We start from the raw sequence: 25,444 nt of genomic DNA on the forward strand, positions 1-25,444 counted from the left end.
GTTAACAGCACCAAGAGCAGTTTGCTCCGAGCAACACAAATGTAACGGACTTAACATCAAAGTGATGCAAAATCCACTGAAAACAACAGAAAGGCTCTGACTGAATCCAGAGGACTTTGAATCAAGGCCTACCAGGGTCAAGTCTGCTGTTCTAATGGGTTTTCTAAGGGGATCCCACGGGAAATTGGAAAAAGGATTCCAATTTCTTGAACCCAGGGATTACTGAGGTTTCGAACCACTGCTTTTGCAAAATCATTGGTTCAACTTCAGCTTCTTTCCCCTTCCAGCCCATGACGCAACGGCACAGGAGCACAGAGCTTTGTGGTTCACAAAGGACCTTTTGCACCCAAGAACCCTCCCCCCTCCGGCCCCCCAGGAAAGATGCTTCAGAAAGCCATCTGAGGCAAAAATGATCAATGCTGCTACTGCATGGCCAGAAAGAAGCTGCGCCAAGGAGTTCTTTATATCATCACTTGTCAGAGGATGGTGGGGTTTAGGTGCAAATCCTTCTGCAGTTACCCAGTCCTTCCATGCATGGAAGCTGCTGAAATGGGTATTATGTTACATTATTTCTGAAAACAACCCATAGAGTGAAGATGATGCTGAGTGTGGCAGCCTACTTCTAGTTCTGGCTTCACACTGATTTCATAACCGTTATTATTACTTGGGCTGCACGGGTTTCCACACAAAATTCAAAGCTTTGGTTTTAGCTTAGAAAGCCCCATGTGCCTTGGGATGAGTGTCCAGAAGACTTCCTGAACTGTCACACAATCCAGCTGCAGATGTGTTGAATAAAAAAACATCCTTCTGAGGTTTTCTGATGTTAATATAAGTAACCTTATTAGTTGACTGTGCAGAGGATTGGGCCCTTCTCTGTTCAGGAGGACGTATTAGCTGATGGAGCATCCCACACACAATTTCCTGTGCTCTCATATCTGCTGCTTCACTTGGAAAGGACAGGGTTTTGTTAAGCTTTCAGGAACATTCCAGAGCCTTTTTTTCCACTATCAAGGTGTTTTAGATGGAAAGGACATAAATGAGCAATGTGATAGATACAGGGGGCTCTTATTTTGGTTGGGCAACAGATGAGGCATATGGGTAATTTATTGCACTATAATTGTGTTATGTGATATCGATGCTGCAGTATTAATGACTGCAAAGTGCCCAGATTGATTCAGATGGCCATTTACTGTCATTATTACAAATCTAAATAAATAAATGAGAGCAATTGAATTGATGTATCTAAGAAGTGTTTCAAAGTCACCCAGTGACATATATGTAGGTGCTTGTGAACAGAGGGCAACTCAAACAATATCAGGGACATTTTTTATTGGGGTCAGAAAGAAATAGAACAATTAAGTCATTTTCAGTCATATACAATATAGTAGGAACTGTTTTAACAAGCACATTGCTAAACTGACTGGCATGAACAAAGCATTTTAAAAAGCTGGGGTGTAAATATGCCAGGAAAAAAGAAAGAAAACATGTAAACTATGCTCAAAAATAGTCTGCAAATGGAAGGAAACAAGAAAAACTAAGACAATCATGCACATACCTCTCCTGCTACCATGGCCCAGTGAATACAGTGGTTACCATGGCTGGATCTGGCTATGAGGTGGACTTTAGAGGGCAAGCTTTGTTTCTGATCTCTGCCCAAACAGAGAGCCTTGATCCAGTCTGTTGGTTTGTGTACTTTGGGCAAGCCAACCTCACACTGCAAGAGCCAGCAAGTTAAGTTTGAATTTATCTCATGCCTTCAGGTTTCTCTTAGCATCCCCTGTCTGGCTGTCATATCACACAGACCAGGAGACGTATTATCACTCGATATTCCAAAATATGACTCTGCACTTTTGCCCTAAAATGCAAGAACAGTGCAAGTCAGACAGCCAGCGTTACTTGCATTTTGCAATACGATTTATGTATCTGCCTTTTTTTTTTCCTGAACAGAAAACAGTGCCTTAAAGTGTAGATCTTGCTAAAAGGTAATCCTTCCATTAACCATTTGTGGAGAGTATTGATATATATCAAACCTAGGCCCTTTTTTTTCTCCTAAACTTACACACTTCAATAATCCTTGACAGTGAAAGCAATGAGAGCAAGCCTGTTAAAATAAATAACTTCTTTATACTCAGAATAGGTGCAACCCCAAGACATCCAAGTAAGAACCTGCTAGTATTGATCTGCATGGGAAAAAAAATCTATTTTGGCTCTTCATAGACCCACAACCTCTAATGACCATTGACTCAGTTACCCAGATAAATTCCTTAGATAAACAACCAAAACCCAAATTAACATACTAACCATTAATACTCTAGTTAACAATTTTTATAACAAGAAGAAAAATATATTATTTCTTTTGAAGGTTTATTCTTAGTAATGTTTATATGATGCAAGCATTGGACCTAAGTCACCTGCCAATGACCAGGAAAGCAAGTCAACATTACAACTGGGACTAAACATTGCATATTCTTGTGCTCGTGGCTGGTGTTTAAGCTGCTACATTTCAATATCTCTTAATTTTATGGGTCAGCAGAAACTTAAGAAATATGTGACATGGTTACTTCCTGCCTCCATGCACTCAGATAAGGTCACACGCACATACACACACATCACAATTCAGTGTACAGAGGGACAAGAAAAGAACTTTCAAATCCTTGGTTATAAAATTGCCTGCTATTAAAAAAAAAAGAAAGAAAAAAAAACCAACACAAAAAAAACCAAAACAAAACAAAAAAACCCCGAAAGCTCTGAAACTTGCCCATTTGGTTTGTTCCTGCTTTTTTTTGTTGTTGTTGTTAATTGAGCACCTGCTGTCTAACTTCCACTCCTGGGGACTGCAGAAAGCTGTGTAAGCTGTCAGGAGGATGCTCAGAGGTTACTCCCAACATCGAGCTCCCCTAGCGGCTGCTTCCTTCCCACCTTCCCTGCGTGGATAGAAACACCTCAGCTGGGATTTTCCCCACTCACGTCCAGAAGGAAGTGGCTGAAAAGGGAGGCAGATCATGAACCAGGAAGGGGAAAAAAAAAAATTAGAATCATTCCTACCTGGGTCTTTTGGTATGGGAAAAAGTTGGGTTACTCAGGGAGAAGCAAAAAGACCTAAAAGAGGAATCTAAGGGGTTTACTATAAAATCAGAAACTACGTATTGCCCTGCTGAGGATATAAGGAATCCTGTGGGGAACTGCTTTAAATTTTGGGTTAAGAGCAAATATACATACAAAACGTAGGTAACAATGTCTTGTGAATCATGCTGCCTACATTATTTTTGCATGTATGATGGAAGGCTTTATTGACCATATTCAAGCCAATGATTAGCATTAATCCACAAGCAGATAGATATGAAAACTGTAAAATCAATGCACGTAGACACAGTTACTCTGGAAAGCTACAATCTTCTTCCTTTCCATATGCACAGAATATTTTTTCCTGTAGAAGAAATGCTCATAGACTACTGCCAGACTAAGGGCATATCAAAGCAGATACGGGGCTTCAGCCGCATCACTCCCTGAATTTTGCTAACAAACCAAAACGGGTGGAAAAATATGAGCATAATTTTTCCTGTCGGTGCCAGGATTTTTGGTTTTTTGGAAGGAAATTCCAAGGAATAAGACCTGTTCTTTTTGTCACTGTAAAGGTATAGTTGCCAGCTAGCCTGTAATTCTGAATTCTAAGTTGATTTTCAAGATAGATATTGCAATACCACCAGGAAGGACAAAAAGGGAGATGCAATAATTCCTTTAAATAAAATAGTTGAACGTCTTCATGAAGGAGGGTGGGGTACATGAAGGAAACAAACAAAGCTTCAGATGAAAGGCCTGAGTCTCCTTCCATTTATACCAGTTTTGCTCTAGCATAACCTCTGGTTTCCCTGAATTTTGTCATGATTTACTTCTCTCTCAATGATCGCTTTGGTCCCAGATTTCTTGGGAAAATCACAAGTGCAAAGAGGCTATGAGAATGAAGCTGTAACACGCTAAAAATGGATAATTTGTTAAAAATTCATATATTAAGGGTAAGCACAATTGGTGGCTCTTAAGGGTGGTAAGTAATTAAGACCCAATTAAAAGCTACACAGACATTTGCCTCTCCAGTTTTCTGAGGGAAACATCCTGTATTTTGGGATTCATCAACTAAAATATGTCAACGCAAAGAAACACAGTGACCTTAAAATGGCCAACAAGCAACCTCACTTGCAGAGTCTGAACGTTTCCCTGGATTTATGCAGAGCAAACAGCAGGCAGCAAGTCCACATTTTAAAAAAAAAAAAAAAAAAAAAAAAAAAAAAAAACAACCCTAACTGAGATTCTCAAATAGTTTGGCCTAGGCCTGGGTGCACCCACTGCTGTCCCTCCTCGGCCCGGGCTCTGTGCATGGCCCCACAGGGTGAGGGAAGCCTTGGAGCTGCCACAGGGTATGGCAGAGCCACTGGAAGAGCCCGTACGACAGCAAGGAAAGCTGGGCCATGGGGCTGTGGTGGATGCTTGCACAAGAGCAAGAAAAATAGGACTCTGTGGGGTCAGTGGTAGGTGCTCCTGGGACTGTAGGGCTTGCTGCACCGTGGGGAAGCAAGAGTCCAGATGACCCAAGGAGATCCCCATCGCTTTACCAGGGCTTTGGGGCCTGACAGGGAGGCCGGTGGCAGCTCCATGAGGAACGTGGCAGTGCGGGCAGGGCTGGTGGAGCAAGTGAGTCTGCACTGAAGGGCCTTCCAGGGTACCCTGGCCCTGGGCTGCCCCGAAGGGACCCAGGGGCCGCTCCCCGTGGGGAGCAGCAGCGGCTTTGGTTCATGGTGGCATGGGCAGAGGGGTGCAGAGCATCTCACTGCCCCCCCAGCAGACTGGGACAGCCCCAGCCTCCCTCTCCAGGGAGCAAAAGAGCGGCCTGCAGGTTTGGGGGACAACAGGACACAACATTGATTTTTATAATCCGCGTCCGAGGGATTAATCCCTCTACAGAAGGCATCATTGCCCGACCAGTGGCTGTTGTTGTTGCTTGGTTTGGGGCTGTTGCTGTTGTTGTTGTTGTTAAAAAGTGAGTGCGGGCAGGGCTGGGTGTGGGTCGGGCGCTGATGCTCCCTGCAGAGGCGCTGGGCTCGGGCTGGCGGGTGAGCGCGGCTGGCCGTGCCAGGGACAGGACACCCCTCGGAGGGAAACGTGCTCTGGTGCCTTTACCCGCTGGTGTGACTCTGGGGGGACCTGGGGGTTGTTTTTCCCCAGAAACTGTGTCATCTGAAGAAACAGAAAAGCTAGGGGAGAAGAGGCAGGCGCATCCCGGAGGCCCGGGGAGCGGCGGGGCGGGCGGGCGGGAGCGGTGGGCCGGCTCCCCCCGGCTCCCCCCGGCTCCCCCCGGCTCCCTCTGACACCCCCCGGCTCCCCCGGGCTCCCTCTGACACCCCCCGGCTCCCCCCGCCCGGCTCCCGGCGGGGCCGCGGCCAGCCCCAGCCTGCGCTGAAACTGAGCAGACCCTCCCCGCACCCCCCAGCTCTGCTTTCTTTCACATCTAATTTGATAGGAGGGTGATTTCAAGCTTCCCACAGTTACAACTTTTCTTGATTTCTCCCTTTGCCCCCCCCCCCGCCCCCCCGCGCATTTATTACTTGCATTTAATTAATTCCTTCTTTGCGTTTCCTTTCCTGTTAATCTTTGGGTGACTGCTTTGTACATATGGCAATCTGATAATGAGGGAGTTTATCCTTATTCCCTATACTTCTTCACTGCGATGTCCACCCGCCTAGTGCCTGGGATATCGATCATCTTTCCGTGGGGAGGGGGGCAAGGTAAGAAGGGTGATAAAAGATTTGCAGTATCCCACACCATTAAGAATAGCTTTTCTTCCTTGGCACTGTTTAATCAACTGTTATATCAAGTCATGCTGTTTAAGCAACCACATCAAAAGAACATACCCTCTTTTGTATAAATTATATATTCCTTGTATCTGTCTTCTCACATGCACGCAGACGGGGAGATAAAATTTAAGTTTGTTTTTTAATAGCACGAAGCAGGTATTTAGCTGTTATACAACTTGTTTCTGCAACTAAGTTGGTTGATAAAAACCTAGAAGCCTGGCTGTTGGCTTTCCAACTTTGTACCCATTCCCAGGTCAAAACTCCTGAATTTAAAGCTCGGAAAGAGAAATCAGTGATTCGCTGGAACTCTACAGAGAAACATAAATAGCAGAAGAAAAGTGTGGGCTGAGAAAGAGGGAAGAGCACCAGTCAGGGTCGGTGCGAGAGCTTCGGATCACTCCTTTCGGCTCTTTTCTGAAGTTTACGTGAAAAGACCACTTTGTCCCTTGAAAAGTCCGAGCTGTCCTGCTTGTTGCAGTTTACGGATATACAACTTTTTTTATCACTTAAAAACTAATTTTAAAGTCCATTTTCACGTGGTTTAAGTTGATTACGACTCAGCTCGATGTCACAGACCGGAAAGCTCCCATATAATTGCTCGCCCCAAAGAGCGGGTTGTTTGGGGTTTTGTGTGTGTGTGTGTTGGTTTTTTTATTTTTTTTTTAAACTTAAATAAAGGTGATTTTTTTTTGTCTTTTACTGAGGGAGTGGACTTTGAATTACTTCAGCGTGTCGTCCTGGCATTTTTAAGAACTCCTAAAAAACTCCTGAAAGTTTCTAGATCCTAGGACAAACTCTATTTTCTTAGGAGCAACAGTAAACGAGCTCTTTACAGGCAGAGAAGTGTTTGTTCATATGGGACTCTGCTTTTCTGCCTAACCTGCTCTATCAGCCCCATCTCTGCAATTTTGCTCGTCTCTCAACACCTTTGTCTGATTAGTAGCTTTTGGAGATCGGGATAAAGACATCACTTGCCACACTGCATGAGATAACAATTAATTTAACATTAAACTTGTCCCCTTTCCATTCACTTTGCTTGGATCGATCTCTGTTAATTGTGTTTGCGGATGCTTTCAACACTACGCTTTTCTTAAAAACTTAATGACACCCCGCAAGGAGGTGTAAGAGTCTAAAACGCTCCTCTTCCACTTCGACCAAAGAAACAAAGAATATAGCCCCGGCGTGCTCAGGAGACCATCTATTTTTAATCAGATGACTTTTCATGCACTTCTGAAGATATAACATTATTTTAAAATGGGTGATAGTCCTGGTTTTAATAAAAAAGCCAAGAAGTGCCATTTAGATCTCACACATTACAGTTGTGTGATACTCAAGTCAGACACGTTAACTTCATATAACTGCCGCCTCGCATCAGACTTACTTGTTTCTGCCTTTAAAGTAGTCATTTATCAGCTAAAAGGCGAGAGCGTTTAAAAATGTATGTCTTTAGGAGGCAGAGCAATCTCCCTTTTCAGGGGGAAGAAACCTGTTACAAAGCCACTTAGGTGGGTGCGCTCTTAAATGGCATCATCCCCCCCCCCTCCCCCGGGCGGTAATATTTCCCCAATACGTTTCTATTTACACGGCACCCCGATAATTCGGCATTTTATTTAACCGCAACTGCCCTTAGAAACTTGACTTACACTGAGGCAGCCTGCTAATCTTATTTATTTTTTTTTCCTCTTTCACAGAGGCATCTGTTCCTCTTGCTGACAAATGTACCATTCTGCCAAGAAAGTTTTTGAAAAAAAAAAAAAAAAAAGAAAAGAAAAAACAGCGTGTAATTGATGTTATCCCAAGAAAGCGCGATCTCCACCCCTCTCAGCTCCAAGCCCTTCAGGTAAAAGGAAAAAAAAAATCTTTCAAGAATTTGTTGCCTTTTTGAGGGTTAAAACATCAGAAGACAAGCTTGTCTCGCCTTGGCCAATCAGCTCTCGGCCCTGGCAGCTATAATATAGAACTAAAGGCAGACTCCTCTCACAAGCGTCTTGCTTTGCTACCATTAAAATCAGACCCTTTTTTGTCTCTCGATTGCTGTCTCCCGACCAAACTCCGATGTGTTCCGTTATCAGCGACCTAAAGCCTGCCATTCCAGCACCTGTCTTGCTAGGGATCGGTGGATAGTATACGATTCAGAAAGCAGACAAGGACATAGGAGGAGAGAGAGCTCTAGAGAGACAGCCAGGGATAGGCACAGAGAGCTTTGAAGTAATTGGATTCAATGGACGAAATGCTGCTGTTGACAAGAATTCTCTTGGTGGGCTTCATCTGCGCTCTTTTAGTCTCCTCTGGGCTGACTTGTGGACCAGGCAGGGGCATTGGAAAAAGGAGACACCCCAAAAAGCTGACCCCTTTAGCCTATAAGCAGTTTATTCCCAATGTGGCAGAGAAGACCCTAGGGGCCAGTGGAAGATATGAAGGGAAGATCACAAGAAACTCCGAGAGATTTAAAGAACTAACCCCAAATTACAACCCTGACATTATTTTTAAGGATGAAGAGAACACGGGAGCTGACAGACTGATGACTCAGGTAGAGCCACAGAGATACCTGTATTTGTGTTTGTTAACCTCTCTGAGCAATCCTAAAGGACGCATCTGTCTTAGTATTTTTGAAAGCCCCCCCCTTTCCCTCTCCCCCTCCTCCCCCCGCCCCTCCAAACTCGGCTAGTTTCCCCCATTGAATGTAAATACCATCTATCCAGACAAGTTAGCAGGGGCTGGAGCTGGAGCTATCTAGATATTTGGTGGGGGAATCTGTGTGATACTTACAGTCATTACCGTGCCATGGCGTTCCCTGTAACTTGGTTAGAGATTGCTGTTTGCATTTGTCCCCAAGGATGCACTTTGATCAAACGAATTGCATACAGCTCAGAGGACCCCAAGTGTATAGTGACCGCCAGGCCACTCACTCATTATTACAAACGTCGTCCTCGGTTGCTACGCCTGCTGACTTGATTTTTTTTCCCCTATATTTTATTTCATTCTTTTTTTTTTTTTTTTTGCTTCTCTTCATTTTAGCCTTCATCATTATTTTTTTTTCCTCGCGAGCATATTCTAAATTTAGTAGGCATGCAGTCGTGCACTCACAAAAGGCAGCTGAAGCCGGATCGACCATTCCTCTCCTGATTCCGCATTATATAGCTCGTATTGCAATACCATCATTTGCAATTGTGCCCATCAGAGCGTAAATATATTGATATTTCTTTAAGGATGCTCTCCACCAATGCTCTGGTACTTCCACAGGGGAGGGACTTGCAACTTATCGGCATTGCATCGCCTTCTGTTTTAAAAAATCTGATGGCACAAGGTTTACAACTGGGTGAATATTGGATCTCGGGTGGAATAAGATTGCGGAACCATTTTATGAAAAAAAAAGAGAGAGAGAGAGAGAACCTCTCCGAGAGTCACCTCGTAATTATTATTCATGCTCAACAGAGAGCTCGGTGAAGTCAATTGCTCTGCCAATCCCGGAGTTTCTGAAACTACATGCAATCTAGACACTGGAAATGGGTTTCCTCCAAATATAGGTCAACAGCGCTTTTTTAATATTAATACATTTAAGCCCCACCTTCAGTGCTAGAACAGGACTCGCCTGGAAGGACTAGGCGGGGAGTGGACGCAGGGAAGGGGGGTGGGGGGCGGAATTTCCCAAACTCTCCCCGTTCCTCGGCCTGATTTTCCGCACGTTTGCCGGCTCTCCCGGGGCGAGGGACCGGCGGCCGCCACCATCTCCTCCCGACCACCTTAAATCGCACCGTACCTCGGAGCGCGGCGGCGCGCCTCTGCCCGGCCGCCGCCGCCCGCTGCCCCGCGCAGGGGTGCGGAGCGGCGCGGGTCCCCCCGGCTCGGGCGCACCGCCATCCGCGCCGCTCCGCGCACCCGCCGTCCTCCGCCCCCGCCGCCTCCGGTGCGGGGCGTGCGGCGAGGCAGCCGCATCTCTCGCATTTTCAGCTCCACTTACTCCCCTCGCCGATCGATCGCGGCGGCTCGGGTTTCCCCCTTCCCTCCGCAGCCCGGCGGCGGCGGCGGCTCCGCGGGAGACGGGCTCCCGCCGGGGCACGGCGCATCCCTCCCTGCGCGGCTGCGCCGGTGCGGGCGGGCGGCGGAGCGGAGCGGGGCGGCGGAGCGGGGGGAGCCGGGAGGCGGCCGGGAGCGCGGGGCGCTGCGGGCCGGGGGCGGCGGCCGGGCTGACCCCGGCCCCGCGGCTCTCCCGGGGCACGCCGCGCCGGCTACGGGCTGGCCGCTCTCGCTGCATCAGCTGGCAGCATCTGAACTCCTGACCTTCTGTCAACTTCCCTCAGACGAACGAAACGAAAACAAATACTTTTTTTTTTTCCTCCTGCAGTGCTTATTCCCGTGCCTTGGACACAAAGGGGGGTGGGGTGGATGAGGGCAGCGGGGACGGGGAGGCCGCAACGCCGGGTACCCGGCGGCAAAGAGGGGAGCGAGGTGGGGGCACCGAGCCGCGCTCCGGCACCCCTCGGCCAGGCGGGGAGCGGAGCGGGGCTGGGGAGGGGGCGGAGGGGCTGCTCCTGCCCCGGGCACGGCCGGGTCCGCAGCGGCCCGAGGTGCCGGCCTGCCGCCGGCCTCCCTGCCTTGCTTTCGTCTCCTTCCCGCTCCCTCCCGGCCAGCAACCTCTCCTTAAACCCCAACCTTTAAACGCCTGCTTCGCGAGCCCTTCAAGCATGGCGAGATCTTCCCTGAATAGAATCGGTAAACTTGCAGAATAGTCGCCGAATGCATTAGCCGCTAGTTAATATTAACTCCAGAAAGGGGGGGAACAACGCAAACAGAGGTAGGTAAGTCAGGTTCTCAACTTTGCAGGTGACAACAGCAGTTTGCTGAAGGCTCCCCCCTTCCTCCCTTCCCTCCCCCCCACCCCAGCCATTGGCTGGATCCGGGGGAGAGATAAGGAGGCCAGGTCAGTATGATAAAGCTGGAATTTGTATGAAATAAACTAGCAATCTCGTGTAATGCAGGCACACAACCGGTGCGTGATGTGAGGAATTTAGAGATCAACTTGGCATTTAGGAAGCCCACCAGGTTGTTTACACTGACAGGTACCTGTTAAGTGCTTCCTTCAAGCAATTCATTTGTGAAGAGATTAGGAGCTGGCAGGAGAGGGCTTGTTGAACAACTTTGCCTCCACACAAAGCGTTAGTGGAGGCAGCCCTGCTGAGCTTCACGGTGGCTGAACAGAATTGGGCTTGATTTGTGGCACACGACCCAATGAATTAATAAATAGTCTGGGCTTCACGGCTTTTGACTCTGACAATCCAGCTCAGGCGGTATAAAAGGGAGGAAAGTCCTTTAGGAGGTCGTTTCTTCTTCTTTATTTCGCCTGAAGCCGGGAGCTGGTGCTGGCAGGGCCGGACAGGGGAGAGCCCCGCACCCCTTCCCGCACCCCGCCCGCCCCTCCGCGCCCGCGCAGCGCCGGGGCAAGACATCGCCGTGTCGCACGGGGCTGTCGCCTTTTCAGTAGCTAAGCCTTTTGATCCCTCGCCCCCTTTCCCCCGTAAAGCAGTGGAGGAGCGTATCCCATCCCCTCCGGTGTGCGAGGGAGAGGGCAGGAAAGGTAAACCAAACCCAACTTCCTTGTGCTGCTGCGCTTTGCTGCCGGGAACGGTGCCGAAACCCCAACACCCGGCTCTTTCCATAAAACGGTAGGCCAGAGAGTCCAAAGTGAGCTCACGATTGCGTTTTATATCTCTCGGGGACCGGTGTATTGCTGGAATTGCTTTTTATGGCTGCTGATAGACACACGGGAACTTTCTTGTTGAGCAACCTTGTCACGTCCCTAAAAGTAGCGTCGTCGGGGGAATGGAGGGGCTTTGCCTTTCTGGGAGCGGGCCTCTGCCCTCTTACTGGGCGTGCTGGGAGCACGCTGGGGAGGTCGGTCCTGCAGAAGGCCAAGCATCCCAGTCAGGCCAGCAAAAGTGAGGGAAGAGCAGTTTACTGCATCCCGCCGTGGCTTTAATCCACGTCGATATCTGTAGCAAACGAGCCACATCGTGTACATCCACGAGTAGTTTTCCTCTCAAAAAGGAGGGGGGGAGGAAAGTTGGCAACGCGCGTGTTTCCAGCTCTGGACCTTTAGTCAAGCGATTTTCAATGCCTGCGGTGCTGAGCTCCTGTTTCTGGGGAGCTGCGAGCCCTTCTCCCCTAACGCTGGCATGTCTATTACCCCCCTTGGCTAAGATAGCAATCCGCCCCCCACCCCAAACTTTCCGGGTTTCATGTAGAGCTCATCGTCCTCCACCGCAGCAGTGTGCCCCTCCTCTGTCCCCCCATGCCGTCCCCCCCATTTGCTGGGTCCTCGCCCGCCCCCGGTGCTGCAGGGCCCGGCTCAGCCCCGGGGAAGGCCGGCGGCTCCGGAGGAGCGATGGAAAACCCTGCAGTGCTTCTCCACGGAGCTGGTAACAGTTTCACTCCACACAAAGGGTCTCCTAGCTTGCACAGCATCCCTGCTTCGCTTAACTTCCCTCCTCGGCCCTCCCTTGCTTTTCATCTTCCCACTAAGAGCGATATTATTGTATGGATTTGCTCGGCTTTGTAGGCGAGCGCCGACGTATGTTTGAAGCGGAGTGAATGCTCCCAGCCCTTGCTGCTTTGAGGGCTCTAGTGAGTGATGGGCTAAGGGAGAGGAAAAAAACCCCACCCCTCCCTCCAGCACATAAAGGCTGTTAACGTGTATTGAGACCCCTTTCAACGCAGAATTAAGCTGAAAAGACCCGGTGAGACATTCCCGGGGCGGGGTGGGGGGGAAATCCGTGACTCCGAGATATATGGCGAGTGTTTGTTCTCGGCAGAAACTTCGCTCTCGGGAAGGGGACAGGGCACTTAGCGGCAGGAATTTGCTCCGCGCAGGTGGCTTTGAACCGACACACTCACACCCCAGCGCCGGAGGTGGGGCGGGGGGTCCCTCCTGCCCCTGCGGCAGGTGCCCCGGGAGGGGCGGCTCCCGCCCGCTGGGTCTTCGTGGTGTTTCACCCCCTCTTCCTCTCGTGTCCCCAAGTTTCATCCTCCTCCTCACTTGCCTCCCCGTCCCTCCTTAGCAGCGGGGGAGAAGATGCTCAGCCCTGGCTCGGCCCATCCTGCGGCGCGGATGGGGGCGGGGGGGGTGGGGGGTGCGCGCACACACTGCCGCCGGTTTGGCTGGGGAGGGAGGGCGGGATGCGGCCCGGGGGGGGGGGGATGGTGAAGGGGGGGTGCTCCTGGCTGCAGCAGTGCCCCCCCCCGCAATGCGCCCTTCCCTGTGTGCCCCTTTCCCCGCAGCGCTGCAAGGACAAGCTGAACGCCCTGGCGATCTCCGTGATGAACCAGTGGCCCGGGGTGAAGCTGCGGGTGACCGAGGGCTGGGACGAGGACGGCCACCACTCCGAGGAGTCCCTGCACTACGAGGGCCGCGCCGTGGACATCACCACCTCGGACCGGGACCGCAGCAAGTACGGCATGCTGGCCCGCCTGGCCGTCGAGGCCGGCTTCGACTGGGTCTACTACGAGTCCAAGGCGCACATCCACTGCTCCGTCAAAGCAGGTAAGGCGGGCAGCCTGCCCAGGGACACGTCGGGGTGTGTGTGGGACACCCCCGGGCCACGGCTCAGCTTCCCAGAGCCTTCTCCCCGCTGCCCTGGCAGGGTCCCCGTCAGCCCTGGCCGCCCCGCCGGGGCTCCTCCGGGGATGGGGAGCGGAGCCCCCGAGGGCGCAGCCAAGCCCCCCTGCCTCTCAGCGATCCCGCCAGCACAGGGGTGGGGAAAGGAAAGGGAGCGGGGGGGGGGGGAAGCCTAGCCAGCTGCAGCACTTCTGGACAGCATTATTATTTGGGTGATTTGCTTGCCCAGCCTTCCCACGAGCGCTGCGCCGCAGCCGCACACCCTTCTCCTCCCCCCGTGGGATTTGCTGTTCTCCCCAACCTAAGAGCATGTTCAACACAAACACTAGTGGCTGCCTCCAGCCTCCCCGCTGGCTGAACGCCTTACTCGCGATCGCTAATCTCCGAGTGGGAGCCGGCCAGGAAAATAAATAAGTAACGTGGTCCCCTGCCTCCTTCAGCGGTAGCCGCTAGGAAATTCCCAGATAGGGATCCACATACAAATAATTTTTTTCCCTCCCCTCCCCTGTGCTTACAACGCCACACGCTGTCTCAACCCGGGAACAGCTCACAAGAAATCCCCGACTCGCCCAGTTAAATTTTCTTAACACTTGACACTTTTTTAGGGAGCAAAACAGTTGGGAAGTGCCAGGCCGCCCCGCCGCCTCCCTCCACCGGGCGGCATGGCAGCTAAAGCGCTTTCTAATGGCATCCTCCAGCCCAGCAGCCCGCTGGAAGTGTCAAGAAACACTTGGTTGTAAAAGAAAATAATGGGCTTTCTTTAAATATAGCCGTTTGCTTCGAAACCAGCAGCCCCACGGCAGGGAGACCAGCTTGGCCTCACCATGCCTGTCTGCAAGAGAGGTTCGTCCCCCCACTCCAGCCCGAAGCTCCCCAGGGGCTGAGCCGAGGTAGCATCACTCCTGGCCCACTCCGGCTTTGTCCTGAGAGCCTGCTACTGCTTTTGTTCAGCTCCCTGGTTCTTTCTCGCCAAAAAGAGGCCCTGCAAAGCTATCAGCCGTGCAGTGATATGAAACAACCCTTTCAATAGCGAAGATGGGCTTTATAACGCGAGGTGTCCGATTGTGGTGCGCGATGACCTTAGCCCAAGCGCACCCCTTAATCCACCCCCACGGGTATTTCATAGGAGAGAAGTAACCCCAAGCTGCTCATTGAGATTCGGCACACACGGCCTTGGGGGCAATATTTAGAGGGTGTCAGGCAGGGTCGTGTGACTGTACCACGCGGGCTGCAAGGGTGCAGGCTTGAATTCCACCCGCTCAGCCTGATTTCAAACTGTCCAAACCTCGTTTCATGACAGAGCATCTTATGAGAAGATTAAACTCCATAATGCCAGGCAGGAAGATTCTTTATCTAGATCTCTGTTTGCAAAAAGTATGATCCCGGACACTGGAATGCAAAGAAGAGTTCCCCCAAGGCCTGAATTATTGTCACCAGGACAGAGGAGGGAGAGGCAGGGGTGGTAAAAGGGACATTGATAATGCGCTACAGCAAGTATTTAGAGCAAGCTTCTACATTTAAAATTCAAATACAGATCTTGAGTGCCTTGGAAAAGTGGCTCTGCTGTGCAAATAGTGCTTGGAAGGTCCTGGGTTTTTTGGAGAGTATGTGTGTGAATTGGCACATAGGGTTTCTGCACCTGAACAAATAGGGAGGGGGAGAAAAGGGGGGGAAGAAGCTGGGAAAAAAATGGAAGTGTCCTCTCTTCCAAGAGTGTCTGCATTTATTACATGAATCAGAATGACAATGCTGATCCTTTATTGGATTTTAATTAGAGAACCCAAACAAGCACTGCTCAAAGAAGCAGATTTTCACACCTCTGCCAATTCACTGGCATGTTTGTAGAGCTGCTACACTACTAGATCTATTCATCAAGTCCCTGAATATGCAAACAAAGCTCTAGCCAGACCTTTACCACCGGCTTGTAGGAAGGTGTAGTTTGCTAGCAGAGGGCTCCAAATAAGGCGCATAGCTTGTTTGTTGCCATGTCCTCCCTGAAGAGGCCTTGGAGATCTCGCTGCTTCATTTCTGAAGGAGAAGTGATAAAGTCGTTAGCAAATCAATAATGGTCTAATTTTCGCCCTTCCTGTCCTTCCTGAGAAAGTGATTAGGAGAGACTCCAAGGATTTATTTAAATCATAAGAGCTTCAGTACCAGCCACAGAGTCAAAATATAAAATCTGACTGCCTTTAGGAGATAAATCACCAGGACTCTAAACTGGCATAGGGAGTAACTGGGAGAAACCAGGGGAAGGCAAGGGAGGGATGAGGAATGTCAATAGCCATAGCAAAGACACTTGCTACCGTGGCATGCCGTGGGTTACTACCCAACAGATAGAAAATCAGAGCTTTTAGGAACTCTGCAGAGTCCCTCGGTTAAGTCAGAGACCAGCCTGGAACAGGGCAGAGGGCCTCTCCCACCACCCCGCACGTGGCTGAGCTTCCAGAAGGGGATTTAAAAGAGAGACTTCAAGTCTCATCGCTGTTTCTGTTTTCTTTACACCTGCAATTGTTCCTCTTTGTAACACTGGAAAGCAGCAGCAGTTGGCGACAGCATTTAGTATCTAAACTCTAAGTAACTCCAAGGGCTGGAGGAGGTGGAAGAGGGATGTACTTGGGTCTGGCACAGGCGTGGGGCTGCCTGGGGACCGCGTGCCCTGGGACAGGGAACAGAATCCTCCTTCCAGTGGGGTGGGAGAGGTGAGGCAACTGGGTTTTTTTAGAAAGAGGAGTGAACTGGAGTGCTGGGGATGCCAGACAGGGGTGTTACAGGGGGCAGACGTGTGCCCCAGCAGCTGCTGTGCCAAGCGGGAGGGCAGTGAGGGCTGGGGGCAGTGCACGGTCATGCACAGGCTGATGGAGGGGGGCTCTGGCAATCCAGGCTGTTGCTTTCCAGTGGGACAATGGGCAAAATCATGTGCTCCTTTAGCCCTAGATAGGCTCCTTGAGTAAGAGCTGTGTGGGGACCATGAGCATTGCAAGCATGGGCACTCACCTAGAGGAGAAGAAACCTCATGCCATCAAAATTACTCAGCTTTTAAAGCCTGAGAGTTACCCAACATCAGGTGTCAGGTGCAGGGCTAACAGTATCCAGGTGGGAAGCTCTTCCAGAAGAGATTTGTTCTGAAACAGTTTTTTCAGGGGAAATATTTTTGCCCATTTCCTTGATGAAGCAAACTGCCTCTGTAACTCCTAACCCAGAGGGAGATGCACCAGCTCAAATATGGCAGGAAGGGGCCTCTCATTTGACTCGCTCAGTGCGAACGGGCACATAGATGAGGATGGAGGAATTTTGGAAGGGATGCAAGGCTGCATCCTGCACCCATGCCTCTCGGGTGGGTGGGGGTGGCCGGGGAAGCGGCGTGTCCCCTCATGCCCCCATGCCGCAGCCCAGCAGGTGCCCCCTCTAACCCCGCTGTGCCTCTCTCCTTGCACAGAAAACTCGGTGGCAGCCAAATCGGGGGGCTGCTTCCCTGGCTCGGCCACGGTGCACCTGGAGCAAGGCGGCACCAAGCTGGTGAAGGACCTGAGCCCTGGGGACCGGGTGCTGGCGGCCGATGCAGAAGGCCGGCTGCTGTACAGCGACTTCCTCGCCTTCCTCGACCGGGAGGATGGCTCCCACAAGCTCTTCTATGTCATCGAGACGCGGCAGCCCCGGGCCCGGCTGTTGCTGACAGCCGCCCATCTCCTCTTCGTGGCCCCCCAGCACAACCAGTCGCAGGAGGGGACCCCCAGCAGCCGGGCGCTCTTCGCCAGCCGCGTACGGCCAGGCCAGCGGGTTTACGTGCTGGGCGAGGGCGGGCGGCAGCTCCTGCCAGCGGCCGTGCACAGCGTCTCACTGCGGGAGGAAGCTTCGGGGGCGTACGCCCCGCTCACCGCCCAGGGCACCATCCTCATCAACCGGGTGCTGGCCTCCTGCTACGCCGTCATCGAGGAGCACAGTTGGGCGCACTGGGCGTTCGCTCCCTTCCGCCTGCTCCAGGGGATGCTGGCTGCCCTCTGCCCCTCCGGCGGGGGGGCACCGGTGGGTGCCCCTGCTGCCCCCGGCATCCACTGGTACTCTCGCCTCCTCTACCGCATCGGCAGCTGGGTGCTGGATAGTGACTCTCTGCACCCGCTGGGCATGGTGGTGCCGTCCAGCTGAGAGCATCCCGCACCGGCACCCGCCAGCCTCCGACGGAGAGACAGAGACACAGAGGGAGAGAGAGAGAAAGGAGAAAAAAAGGAAAAAAAAAAAAAGAAAACCCAAAAGAAAAAAAAAGGAAAAAAATTTACATATTTTTAAAAGAGAGCACGGATTAAGACTTAAAAATAATAATAATAAAATAATAATAATTAAGTAGGACAGTCCAAAGTAGACTTTAAGGGAAACAAAGACCCCGGGAAGTTCTGTTCTGTTTAGTTTATAAATATATATATATATTTTTATTTGTTCTTTTGTTTTGTTGTTTTGTTTGTTGTTGTTGTTGGTTGTTTTTTTTTTTCCTCCTCTCCTGGATATTTATTTCTTTGGTATTTTGAATAGATGTTTTAAATGATATGAACCGGACCTTCAAGAGCCTTAAATAGTTTCTTTGATAATTTATTATCATGTGAACTGTACTCACAGGAGAAAAAATTATTTTGTGAGGCCAAGCAAAACTGCGCAGAGTCTATTTTTCTACATGTCACGTGTGTCCTGACTTTCAGAAAGCAAAATTCTGTACTTTCCCATCTCTCCATTGCATTGCTCCTTCATTTCAGCAAGTCTAAAAAACAAGCAAACAAACAAACAAACACAAAAAAAAAAGACAAACTTCATGGGGGTCCGTAAATTATATTTTTATACACAGAATTGTAAATTAGATTTTTTTGAGAGATCAATACTTAACTGAATCACATTTCGTTTTTTGAAATAGTGTAAAATATGAGAATATATTATTTTAATTTAAATAGTTTCAAATGTAACGTCATTTCCTGTATTGTTTTCCATGTTTTGCTTTGTAAAAACACCATTTGGCCACGTTCATGGAAGTCAAGACTGTTACACAAACTTTTTATTTGCAAAAACCGTAAGAAACTTTGTTATTTTTAACTTCAAAAAAAATTTATTAGAAAATAATATTTTTTAAGAAGCGCACATGGCGGCAATTCTGTGATGATGGAGACAGTAGTTTGTACAGAGGGGAGAAAAGGATGTTTTGCATTAATAAATTGAGAAATAACTGCTGTAAATTTACTAAAATGTATTTTTGAATATTTTGTAATAGTTTTAATAGTTTTATAGAAATAAAATGTGCCATGCACAGTCTGGTTAGTATATAATAACTAAGAGTTCTTGGTGCATCCCATTTTTTTTTTCCTTTTTGCTTATTGGTTTAGGAAACACGATGCCTAAAGGAGTGCCCGTTATTTTCTTTAGATGTGTTTCTTATAACTTTTAATTTTGGTACTTTAATTAAGGAAATGAATCCATCACATCCGCGCGTGACCTGGAATCTCTTGTACTACCAGTTGAACCTCACTTATTCGCACGAGCGACCGGGAGATGCGGTTTCCCTTCGCCAGAGGCCCAGCTCCCAGTCCGCGCTCAGGCGATGCTCCCCTCTTCCAGCTCCAGCCCCGGCTCCGTGCCCACCTCCCGGTCTCGTCTGGAGGCTGCAGACGGCTCCTAAAACTGATTTCTGAGGGCGTTAAATCAAGTTTGCCCTTTGAAGCATGTTAATCTGAAGGCAGGCGGCTGCCTTCACCTTGTGGCGGCACCAGGATTTTAATCGGCTTTAATCTGGGTGCCCAGAAGATGAAAATCTGGGGGAGAGACACTGACTTTGGTCATATTAACTGGGATTTCTGTGGCTGATGCTGGAAGAAGGAGACGGCCACCAGATTTCACTGGCCACCTTGCCTGAGTAACAATGCGGTGCTTGGGGTCTCCAAGAAAAGAACAAAACACCCTTTGCGAACCAAAAAAAAAGGATAAAAATTTGTTAATTTATTCTGAGAGACTTTCCTTAGCTGTAACACATCAGAGTCTATCCCGAGCCATCGATAGGTGAACATATTGGAGATGTGTTTTAGGAGCCAAGTGGTGGGGTAAGCGCCGCATCCCCTGCCTGGTCCCAGCCCCAAGCCCCGCCAAGGGGCTCATCCTCGATGGGTGCCAATGAGTGAGGTTCTGCTGCACCACGTGCTCCTCCCCTGAGGGATTCCAGGATCCCTTTGAAAATTTTGCAAAACATTGTGTGTGCGTGTGTGTGCGCGTCTGCGACAGGACCGCGCTGGAAGGGAGCTTTCCTTGAATGTCTTCTCACCTTTTCTTCGGTTTCCATTACTTGCTGGTCTAGGATGTTCATCCATCAGGCAGCCTTTTGCTCCAGAGATGCAGCCACATCTTCTGCCGGGACGGACGGCAGCTCCAGGTGGCCTCCCGGGATGTCCCTGCCTAGGGCCACCTCCAGAGAGTGTAGATGATGCTCTTCTACACTGAAAGCTTGGGAGCTTCTGGAGCAGTGCCAGGAGCTGGTGGACGAGGCCCGGGCATGAGCACCCCCATGCCAAGCCCTAACAGATGGATGTGATCTCTCCTCCCCATCAGCTTCTAGTCCAGGGCCACTTCCACCCTCTGAAGCTTGGACATGGCTGGGGTGAGACTTCAGTGCAACTGCTGCTGTGCTGCAGCACCCGTGCGGACTGCCGGGATAGAAACAAAGCCACCCTAATGCCCACGTGGTGTGGAGCATCGTGGGGGACTGTGGACATCCCGGTGGGTGCCAGGTACCTGCTCCAGCAGGTCCTGCTGCTCTGGCTCGGACTCTGCCACCTCCGTGTCTTTGGGGTCTCTGGTGTGTTAGGGGCTGCAAACGTGGCTGGTTTGGGGCATATAAAAATGTGACCGTGGAACAAACAAGTCTCTGCTGTAAGAGTGTGGCGTTCATATGGTGGTGTCTGGGCATCTGAGCTCTCTTACACCTGTCTCTGAACAGCGGCTTGCATTTTGTAAAGCCTTTACACTCAAAAAATGACTGTGTTGGGGCCTATCTTCTCCAGAGGTCAGGTGGTGGAGGTGTTTAGGGATGTCAATGATCAAACTTAAAGCTGTTGGCTTTGGGGGCTTTGGTCTAAATTGTAACTGAGATTAAAAAGACCTATTAGACCAAAGCCTATGCTTGTGTCAGGGTAGGGTATGTGCCCTGGTAGGGACTATATCAAACATTGCCGATTTAATCTTCACTGAAAGGCCGAGGTGAGCTCAGAGCTTTGTGGTGTGAGAGAAGCTAAGATGCTGTCTTATACTAGGCTCAACCAGTTTCGCCAAGCAAAGAAATGCCGTGCCATGTTCTCCATCACATGTATTTTGAGTGACTGTATGCCTCCCTCTCACCGTATATTTATTGCAACTCTTCCTTGGGTGCCTCACATCCAGATCACCCCTCCATGGTATGCATTAGAAGTGCTTTGTTAGACGGACCGCTCCAACCTATAGCTACAGCTCTCTATGAAGGATGTACTGTCATAACATTGTGCAAAACGTCTAGGAGATGTCACCGTCCATTTTCAGGGTCTGAGTATGGCAATAGTTTGTATAAAATGTACACATAGTGGTGGCTACAGAATAGTTTATGACTAAATACATATCTATTATTGTTAAAATGATGTATAAGAATGTACTTGAAGCTATTATCCTTGTGCTCTATTGTCTGAATAATTAAAGAAATTACAGAGACTTCCTGAAATGTCTGTTATGTGACGGCATTCCTATCGCACACTCTCAGCTCGGTGGTTTTTCCCCTGGTGACATTGAAGCAGGGCATGGGGAGCCCAGCGCTTGGTCCTGCGGGATTTGGCGTGGGACCCTTCCAACACAGCAGGAATTGTGCCTATGCCACTTCATGTGATGGTGGCAACCCCCTCCTTGTCCCACCTAGAGCCACGTAGACAGTCTGTCATTTACCTGTGAAATACCGCGTGGCTCTGCAAAGCCAACTCATTTGGCAGGGTTTTGTGGGGAGGCAGATGCCCTGAAGGTCAGCCCATCAGCAACTGCCTGTCGCCCCCAGCCTGCTCCATCCAAGCCAACATGAGAAGTGACCCTAATGAGACTGGGGCTATTTTGTGTTTATCTAACCGGTCACTCATGTGGTGCCCTGATGCTCAGACACCAGGTAAACCTACCAAAGGGAAGCTTGGATGTGCCAGTAGAAGGGGGTCACATCCACAGTGCAATTAAAATCCAAGTCAAGCACTAGAGTAAACCAGGTCTTTCACATCCAGGTAGCCATGCCGTGCCACAGCCAGCAGCTCTTTGTGCCCTCACATATGAAAGTTTGCTTAGGTATATCTTTTTATTTATATATGCACATGCATGTACACATATATAGTAGTAGTATCCATACATTAAGAGCTCAGCACATCCTACTAGGCTATAAATGTGTTTATGTTGGCCCTCATGAGCATTTCACATCACACTGAGGCTGAGCACACGATGTAAATCAGCCCAGTTGGGTGATAATTTGGCAGCAGTTTTGCAACTCCAGTATGACAACTATTTCAATTACAGTGGGAAGGAAATCAGAAAGAGCATTTTATTTTACTTATTACTGCAAGCCATAAGGGACCACTAGATTTCCTAAGCTTTTGAAATCCTCTTTCCAGCAGTTTCTGTCTTAAAACTAGTGCAAACTTTACCTCCCTAAAAAGGTCATTTTTCCATGCACAGAACAGTTCAGAGCTTTCAATAGAGCAGTGTTAATGCGACCCTTGGCCAACACAGGCTGAAAGGGGAAAAATCATCTTTAAAAAGTACATCTTTACAAGTGATGGTATTGTCTCAGATTTTGATGGGAGCAGGATGAGGCCCACAGGCACTGTTTATGCTGAGACTGTTAAATGTAATTTTTAATAGTCTGCATTTGGGGTGTTTAGGCTTATCTATTTAAATAACTTTGGTTTTCAGGACTGAAAAGTGAGCAAATCCAGGAAATATGAGATTAATAATCTTGTCCTGGCCCCAGTAAAATCAAGAGCAGCATCCAGAGCTGATCGGGGTACAGAAGGAGTTGTGCTCTTACCTTAAAGACCAGTACAGGACCCTGTATGACTTCTTTTCCATCTATCATTAAGTGAGAGAAAACCAACTCTTTGGACAAAAATTACTGCAAAACAGGAGTGAAACCACAAGGTCAGGAAATCTGTTTGGGTAAAAATATTTGTTTTGATGTCCTGTGACCTAAATGTGAAATAGATATTAGATTTGCTCAGTTTGGTGTAAAGAAATGTCTGTTCATATTACCGAGAAGGAGAGGTGACAAGGGATTCTCTGTGTGGCGTGACCGTGGAGGGTCCCTTGGCCACCAAACTCACATCTGGCTGCTGCCCACGGGCAGGAGGGCTCGGACATGGGCAGGGGAGCAGAGACACTGTGAGAGCACTGTGTGCTTTGTGTGGCTCTGCCCAGCTCACTCGGCACCAGGGGCAGCACAAGGGCCCCTTCCTCCCCCCATTGCTGGGGCAATGCTTGCCTGGACCAGCTCTCTGGGACACCACGATGTCTCCCTTGAAAAGGGGATGTGCTCACAGGAAAAATATACTTGGGAATGCTGTATCGTTCCAAGTCTTGAGTCTTTTGATGGCATTCACTGCAAGGGAATGGATGATAAATCTGTATGTAATTACAGCAACATCCTTTTAGTATCATGACACACAGGCACTATGTCACAGACCTGTCATAGAGTTTCACTGGGTGGAGGAAACTTATTTTACAAGCAGGGTACAGATCAGGCTTTGGCTAGTTTGGAGCATTAAAATATTTCATGAGCTTTTTCTGAGGAGTTTAGGCTGGAAGGGACCTCTGGCAGTCCCAGGTCCAAGCCTGGCCCATAGGGTGCCAACTTAGATCAGGCTGCTGGAGGCCATCTTCTGTCAGGTCCCACGTGTCTCCAAGGATGGAAAGCCACCATCCCTCTGGGTAACTGCTGTTGTTAAATAGGCTAACATTTTGCCTAAATAGTGCAGGATCACATTCCATCTATCAAGAATCTTCCTTTATATTCTCCTTGTACTTATTCTGGGGGGGGGAGAGACCCAAGAGTTAAAACAAGATCAGTTTTAAGAAATACTAGGTTCAAAATCTGGGACATTCAGAGTTCTGCCGAGCTGTGCTTCTGCTCCTGCAGCCTGCACCGAGCAGAGACAGATGAAACTTTACTTGCCCAGCTAGCCTTTTCTCTGTAAGTCAGTCCCGTCCTGTTTTCTACAGCAGTAAGCACTGTTTTTAATTATTAGACTGTGATGAATGCAAATAAATATTAGTCTCAGGATTGCTCATGAACAATTCTCTTGAAATAGTCACCGGTTTGGTGTAAGCTTTGTTGGCTTTGCCAAATGATGCCCTTTCTACTCTGCAAAGTTTTTCTAGAAACAGGAGTGCAATAAATGTACAGTATCAAACAAGTCTGTTCTGGCACAGTATTTGTATGAATAACCATTTTGTGCTAACACCAGTGGAAGCTATGGGGTTCACAGGCATCAGAAAGTCCAACTGCCATTCAAATATTTGCAAATAATGAACCATGTGATCCCACAAATAACAACAAACCAACCTGGTTGCTTTCATTGAGGAAAATGATTATGAATCACTGTGTACCATGGGCTCAATCCAACAACCACCAGCGTCAAAAGGAGTCTTTCCGCAACTTCAAACAGGCAGGGAGTTGAGCTGTGTTTGCTCAGCTTTACTCGGTGTATTCCTCGCTTTCATATTGCATGATTAAATAACAGAATTTATCAGGCAAGCAGGAATTTCCTAGAGCAGCCAAGAGTGGGCAAATGTCATCTTCTGACTGCATATGTGCAGCTCCCATTGATGTCAGTAGGGTTATGCATGGGCAAAATGAGGTCAGGCTCTGTTGTCCTACTTTACGTGCCCTGTGGTATTACACTCAATTAAGTTTTGTCTCCCAGGACGCAGCCTCTCTCCCACTTAAGTCACCAGGAACTTTGTCACTACACAACACTGCAGGAGAAGGCATGAAATACTAGTCTTTGATCTAGAGTGCAATAAGGTTTAACTCATGTATTTAGGAGCACACAGCTGCACTTTGAAAAGGGGGGGGTTAAACTCACTAGAAAAAAAAAAAATCCATGAAATCCCAATGTGGGGTATCTTCAGGGGAAGGTAACAGCTTTGCAAGTTCACACACAGCCTTGTGGAGCATGGTGGCCTCAGCAAGACCTTCCCCAGGCAGCAGGGCATCTTCCCTGCCTTCTGCTAACAGCTCCCCACAGTCCCTTGCAGAAAGATCCTGAACATCATGAGCAACGCTATTTAGGCAGCACAGAAGAATCAGCCACATCTTCTGTGTGGGTGGCCACATGCTAGACTACTTTGAAAATATTAACCATTGGTTATGAAGTGAAACTATAAATAGCTGTAGGAATGCCAGCTGAAGGAGAAAGCAGTAAAAAAATCCCTCATTACAGACAAACAAGTTGCCAGAATGATGCTGTGCTTTGAGTGAACCGGGTTTGGTCCTTGCCCCTTTGATGGGGTTTCTTCTGATTTTGAGCAAGTAGGTTGTTGTCTCTCTGCCTTCATCAGAGGTGTGCAGAAAAACATCTCTAAGGATAATTTTCCGTGGTCTATGTGGTCTGCATGATGAGAAACATGGTGATTCAGATATCATCTACTGTCTGTGTGTCACTCTGAGTGATCTCCTCTGTGTGTACATGGTAAAACACAAGGACGATCTAGAACCTTTCATGGCGGCCCATTTGAAAGCCCTCCTATTTATATATTGGTTAACAAATTGCATTTAATTTTTAAATTGCTCACAACTCCCAGTATTAGGTATCTTTATACATAAAATAAGCATGTTTCCTACAGGATTCCTAAGCCCATTCTAAACACCTTTGGAAAAGAGGACAGCTAGCTTTTTACATGTTAAGCTTTGCACTGCACATGTAAGTCACAAGCAGGACCCACAAGGCAGTATCCAGCTCAAGGCTAAGAC

General features: G+C 49.0%; 1 protein-coding gene across 1 annotated transcript; it reads left to right on the forward strand.

Annotated features, from left to right (window-relative positions):
- The first annotated feature begins 7,839 nt into the window (after positions 1 to 7,839).
- SHH (sonic hedgehog signaling molecule) lies at positions 7,840 to 21,145 on the forward strand. The gene is made up of 3 exons (XM_064445029.1): positions 7,840 to 8,376; positions 13,122 to 13,383; positions 16,895 to 21,145. The coding sequence occupies exons 1-3, from the start codon at positions 8,068 to 8,070 to the stop codon at positions 17,599 to 17,601; spliced, it is 1,278 nt and encodes a 425-aa protein (XP_064301099.1). The 5' UTR covers positions 7,840 to 8,067; the 3' UTR covers positions 17,602 to 21,145.
- Positions 21,146 to 25,444: the final 4,299 nt, after the last annotated feature.

The sequence above is a fragment of the Phalacrocorax carbo genome, chromosome 2 (genome assembly GCF_963921805.1).
Source record: "Phalacrocorax carbo chromosome 2, bPhaCar2.1, whole genome shotgun sequence".
NCBI classification, from domain to species: Eukaryota; Metazoa; Chordata; class Aves; order Suliformes; family Phalacrocoracidae; genus Phalacrocorax; species Phalacrocorax carbo.

Bases quoted from the DNA above. Each gene is read 5' to 3' on its own strand.
- SHH (XM_064445029.1), top strand. From the start codon at position 8,068: ATGGACGAAATGCTGCTGTTGACAAGAATTCTCTTGGTGGGCTTCATC. The intron at 8,377-13,121 runs GTAGAGCCACAG...CTTTCCCCGCAG, and splicing joins CTGACAGACTGATGACTCAG to CGCTGCAAGGACAAGCTGAA. The intron at 13,384-16,894 runs GTAAGGCGGGCA...CTCCTTGCACAG, and splicing joins CCACTGCTCCGTCAAAGCAG to AAAACTCGGTGGCAGCCAAA.